General features: G+C 38.7%; 1 protein-coding gene across 1 annotated transcript; it reads left to right on the forward strand.

Annotated features, from left to right (window-relative positions):
* Positions 1-203: 203 nt before the first annotated feature.
* Positions 204-5,556, forward strand: LOC110460536 (angiopoietin-related protein 1-like). The gene is made up of 3 exons (XM_021513499.1): positions 204-761; positions 2,559-2,661; positions 4,675-5,556. Exons 1-3 carry the CDS (start codon positions 456-458, stop codon positions 5,355-5,357), a joined length of 1,092 nt encoding a protein of 363 aa, XP_021369174.1. The 5' UTR covers positions 204-455; the 3' UTR covers positions 5,358-5,556.
* The last annotated feature ends 282 nt before the right edge of the window (positions 5,557-5,838 follow it).

Below are 5,838 nucleotides of genomic sequence, written 5' to 3' on the forward strand. Positions count from 1 at the left end.
AATCTATCAAGTCTGGTTAATGAGTAAACAGGAGTTCCAGTGTAATACAGTAAGGTAATCATAAAAAATAGAAAACCAGCTGAACAATACGGGGTGCAAATAGTCAGGTCATATTGTACATAGTTAAAGAATATCAAGTGGAATTTTCATTTTACTATGATGTTCGTACAAATCACGCATGTGGAATGAATGCTAAATTGGACCAGTCTATTAACGCTGAATTCGTTCGATGAGTTAGGTATTGACATAGCCGGACGTTCATCTCGAAATTGATTCTTCTAAGGCAGCCAATGCGAAAAGCAAATAACAGCCAATCGATTTGTTTAATATCATAATACTTACTTTAAACATGTATAGAACCGATCGATGATAAGAAAGCAATATATGACAAGGGGCTGCATGTCTAAATTATCAGTATTTAATAACAGGGCCGGATACACAGATAACCTCTCGCTATGAAGGATATACATTTCTTTTGGTTTCTGAAGCTGTTCGTTTTACCGGTAATTGGAGCGGAATTTCGACAGGCAACGTTTATAGTTAGGAAAGACTGTTTACATACCGGTTTCGACTCCAGTGATGTCACTGCGTTTCTACCTGACCACGATCTTCATGAGTGCTTATTAGCTTGTATGGATGATCCCAACTGTCTCAGTGTGGCTGAAATAGAATCGGATCAAACGTGTAGTCACAGTAACATCACTCTCTCGTCTGCCTGCGAACCAAGTCAATCCTTGTATGGATCAGAGATTCTAGAAAAGGTACCGTTTTTTGCGTTTATGCGGTTTATTTCTTTTCCACTTTTTATTATACTTATTATAAGACAACAAATACTAGTTATTGCAGATGTTACATTTTCGTTTTGTCTACAAATTTATAAAATACGCGATATATAAACTCTGAGAATTCGTTGTTTGTTACCATCCACTGCACATGTACATAATTTTCACTAATTTTTGAGAAATAAAGTCCTCTTCAAATGCCTCCAAATGCAACCGGAAGTGAAGTGGATAATATAAAGAGGCACCTCAAGAAGCGAATTGACGCTTACAACGGTGTCACCTGCAATGAACCAATGAACCAAAATCTGGCATAGACTTTAACAGAACTTTTGATTTGTATTGGCTTAAATTTCGTGAAAATGTTTTGGCAACAACAAAAAACATGAACTTTCGATCAAGCCAAACTAACGAGACCAGTTCTAGTACAATGTGCATACATACGTGAAGGTACGTACACAATGTAATACTGATCTTAAAGGTCTGCTTTACATTGTATTCTTTCAAATGGTTTTAATAGTCTGTTGTCCCGATGTCGATATATATAAAAGATAGGGTTGTTGTGGACAAACAGAAAAGTAAGTCGCGCTATCATTATAAGACCTTGTTACATATCTAGCCCTACTTAACTGCAAATAAATTCAAACTTATCTAATGTCGGTATAACAAACTTTTTTCTTGAAAATTATTTTGGTTTTGTAAAAACATTGACATTGGCTATTAGTGTATATAAAATATCATTTTGTCATGGAAGAAAAATGTTATAAAACGTTCTTTTAGTCTAACTTATTTTATTATCGCTTGTCCACATCAAATATTTAAACTCTTGTGACCATACATGCGTAAGTTTTATCAATATTTTACTCAATAATCAGGCAGACAATGTGGTACTTCGCGCAAAGCTTTTGAGTTCGGATTTTTCTTGACTTCGTATTTGAAGTGATTTCTTTGTGTGTTGACGAGTTTCTGTATTGCTGTTTGTGTTTTTATCGTCTTTCTTCGTACGTATACTTATTGTCATTACTTTGTGCGTTGCAGATTATTTATTTCTTTTGTGATGATTTTGAGTTAAAACTTTATATCGTTTTCTCTTCGTATTTCTAGTTATCACACATGTACTTGTACTTTTGTGTTAATGATGTGGTACGTTGGCATTGCTCTATCTTCTTCACGTAGTCTTCAGTTTTGTAATTAATCAGTGTGTTGGATATGCGGTACTTTTTGTTGAGGTTTATGGAACATTTTCGTTATGCTCATTAGTGTGCAATGCTTTTTCGTTGTAATTGTTCTCAGTTTTCTACTTTGTCGAAGAGTAATTAGTTAGATTTTATCTAAATTAATGTACATGATGGGTGTGGACGATAAAGAAGATGACGCTCACCCTTCCGGTACACCAGGTCTTTTTCTCCTTTATCATTCTTTTGTACATATGTTGCTCTAATTTTATCGATTTCGAGTTCAAATTACGGTGTTGTTAACAACTCGGTTTTTACTTGTTGTTTTGTCCAGTGATGATTTAGTATTTCAAAGATATGACAATTTAATGCAATTTGTTTTGAAAAATAAACCATGAAAACACCAGCACTTTTAAAAGCATCAATAACAATGATCTATACAAGAACTAAAAGTAAAAAAACAGAATCATCGGAAATCGAGGGGACATCATCATTTTCGCTTTACAAGTCCCTTCCCCCAAAAAATAAAGGTTTTTTTTTATTTTATGAGAGATTATTTTCGATGATTCATAATACTTGTGCAATGTCATTTCCATAATTCCAGATGACAAACACACTGACTTGTATGAACAGCGGGACGTTAGACAACGGCACGTGTCTGTGTCTAGGAGGTTACGTCGGACAGACATGTGAACGTCTGGCTACAGGTAAAGTATGTTAGCGGGTATGTCAGACTGACGTGTGAACGTCTGGTTACAGGTAAATCTGTATGGGGTATGTCAGACTGACGTGTGAACGTCTGTCTACAGGTAAAGTCTGTATGGGGGTATGTTAGACTGATGTGTGAACGCCTGGTTACAGGTACAATCTATATGGGGGTATGTCAGGCAGATGTGTGAACGTCTGATAACAGGTAGAAACTGTATAGGGGTATGTCAAGCAGACGTGTGAACGAGGGTATGCTGGACAGACGTGTGAACGTCTGGTAACAGGTAAAGTCTGTATAAGGGTGTCAGACTGAAGTGTGAACGTCTGACAACAGGTAAAGTCTGTATAGGGGTGCCAGACTGACGTGTGAACGTCTGACTACAGGTAAAGTAAGTATGGGGGTATGTCAGACTGACGTGTGAACGTCTTGCTACAGGTAAAGTCTGTATGGGGGGATGTCAGACTGACGTGTGAACGTCTGATAACAGGTAAAGTCTGTATTGGGGTATGTGAGACTGACGTGTGAACGTCTGATAACATATAAACTATGTATGGGGGTATGTCAGACTGAGTTGTGAACGTCTGGCTACAGGTAAAGTATGTATGGGGGTATGTCAGACTGATGTGTGAACGTCTGACTACAGGTAAAGACTGTATGGGGGTATGTCAGACTGACGTGTGAACGTCTGACTACAGGTAAAGTCTGTATGGGGGTATGTCAGACTGATGTGTGAACGTCTTGCTACAGGTAAAGTCTGTATGGGGGTATGTCAGAATGATGTGTGAATGTCTGGCTACAGGTAAAATCTGTATGGGGGTATGTCAGACTCATGTGTGAACGTCTGATAACAGGTAAAGTTTGTATGGGGGTATGTCAGACTGCGGTGTGACATCTGGCTACAGGTAAAGTCTGTATGGGGGTATGTCAGACTGACGTGTGAACGTCTGATAACAGGTAAAGTTTGTATGGGGGTATGTCAGACTGACGTGTTAACACTGACTACAAGTAAAGTCCGTATAGGGTTATGTCAGACTGATGTGGTTACATCTGACTACATGTAAAGTCTGTATAGGGGTATGTCAGACTGATGTGTGGACGTCTTGCTACATGTAAAGTCTGTATGGGGGTATGTCAGACTGACGTGTTAACATCTGACTACAAGTAAAGTCCGTATAGGGTTATGTCAGACTGATGTGGTAACATCTGACTACATGTAAAGTCTGTATAGGGGTATGTCAGACTGATGTGTGGACGTCTTGCTACATGTAAAGTCTGTATGGGGGTATGTCAGACTGACGTGTGAACGTCTGGCTACAGGTAAAGTATGTATGGGGGTATGCTGGACTGACGCGTGAACGTCTTGCTACATGTAAAGTCTGTATGGGGGTACGTCAGACTGTCGTGTGAACGTCTGACTACAGGTAAAGTATACTTTGGGGTATGTCAGAATGACGTGTGATCGTCTGACTACAGGTAAAGTATGCATAGGGGTGTTAGACTGACGTGTGCACGTCTTGATACAGGTAAAGTCTGTATGGGGGTATGTTGGACTAACGTGTGAACGTCTGGCTACAGGTAAAGTCTGTATGGAGGTTTGTCAGACTGACCTGTGAACGTCTGACTACAGGTAAAGTCTGTATGGGGGTATGTTGGACTAACGTGTGAACGTCTGGCTACAGGTAAAGTCTGTATGGGGGTATGTCAGACTGACGTGTGAATGTCTGACTACAGGTAAAGTATGCATAAGGGGTGTTAGACTGACGTGTGCACGTCTTGCTACAGGTAAAGTATGTAAAGGGATATGTAAATCATGTATAATCGCTAATGATATAATAAGTTTATGCATGCATTCAAGCTCGCAAACTTTTAATTGTGTTTCGCATGTTTCATATGAAATATAGATTGCACATACTCATTATATAGAGACAACATCTTTCCAATTAAAAAATCGAAATTACAAATGCTCAATAGAAAATACAACAAATAAAAAATATGTTTTTATATCCCACAGATTGTGCGGAAATGGGCCAATACCCTTATTATGTTGATCAAGAAGGATATTTCCAGATACAGCCTTCTTTATCTCCGTCACCGATCACCGTGTTCTGTAGTCTATCGAGTTCTTACCCAATGCCACGTCTGTACTTACAGAGACATTTCTCAAAACAGACCGTCTTCGACAAGACCTGGGCGGAATATGCAGAAGGATTTACTTTCAATGACACTAATATGTGGCTTGGTAATATTTACCAAAGCTACATCACCAGATCACATACCGACTACAACCTCATTGTAGAACTGGCGGGACCTCAGTGGAGTACCATCAAACAGAGGGCGTACTACGGTTTTAGAGTGGAGGATGAAGTAAACTATTTTATCATGACATTTCAGTCATCAAGTACCTACATTTATCCTGATGCTGGAGACTCTCTGATATATGTAAACGGATCAAACTTCACGACCTTGGATCGGGATCTAGACGGGATGGCTCTTCATTGTGGTGTTGAACGGAACTGTGGTTTCTGGTTCACCGCAGGCACGAAGTGTGGCCAGAGTAATCCAAACGGACTACTGATACAGACTGCCACCGAGGAGCGGCTCTTTATCGAGGATGAAGTGTTCTGGACCTACGACATGGGGATTTGGTCACCGTGGTACATTCAGATGTACTTAGAAAGGACGCTCGTTAGCTAGTTAACGGGGATTCCTAGTTCATGAAGATGTTTTTAGAGAGTATGCATAGACACGTTTACTTGCGATGTAATTACTGTTAACATTGGTGTTAGATTTGAATAAAGGAAGCTGTTTGGTTTAAATGTCTTACTTTACTCTGTATTCAATACTGGCGAAATATCTTCATGTACAATTATGTCAAATTCATGTTGTTAGACAACTAAACCTGAAAGATAAAAAAGTAAATTTCTATTAAAATTTCCCTGAAATAGACCTGAAAAATTCTTCATGTCAGTTTTTTAGTCAAATTTATGCCAATGATGGCGCTGTCTCTCTTTACAGTGTAAACTTACAGTTTAAACTATGTGTATTACTTTCGTGGTATTTTTCTCAGGTCGAATTCAGATTAATTTCAAGGGTTTTTTTCAGGTTAAGATGACGTTTGTCTGTGTTCAAGTCATACTTAGAGTCAAATATCGCAATAACTCGACTTATGTTATTT

This window comes from Mizuhopecten yessoensis, unplaced genomic scaffold, assembly GCF_002113885.1.
Source record: "Mizuhopecten yessoensis strain PY_sf001 unplaced genomic scaffold, ASM211388v2 scaffold10423, whole genome shotgun sequence".
Taxonomy (NCBI): Eukaryota; Metazoa; Mollusca; class Bivalvia; order Pectinida; family Pectinidae; genus Mizuhopecten; species Mizuhopecten yessoensis.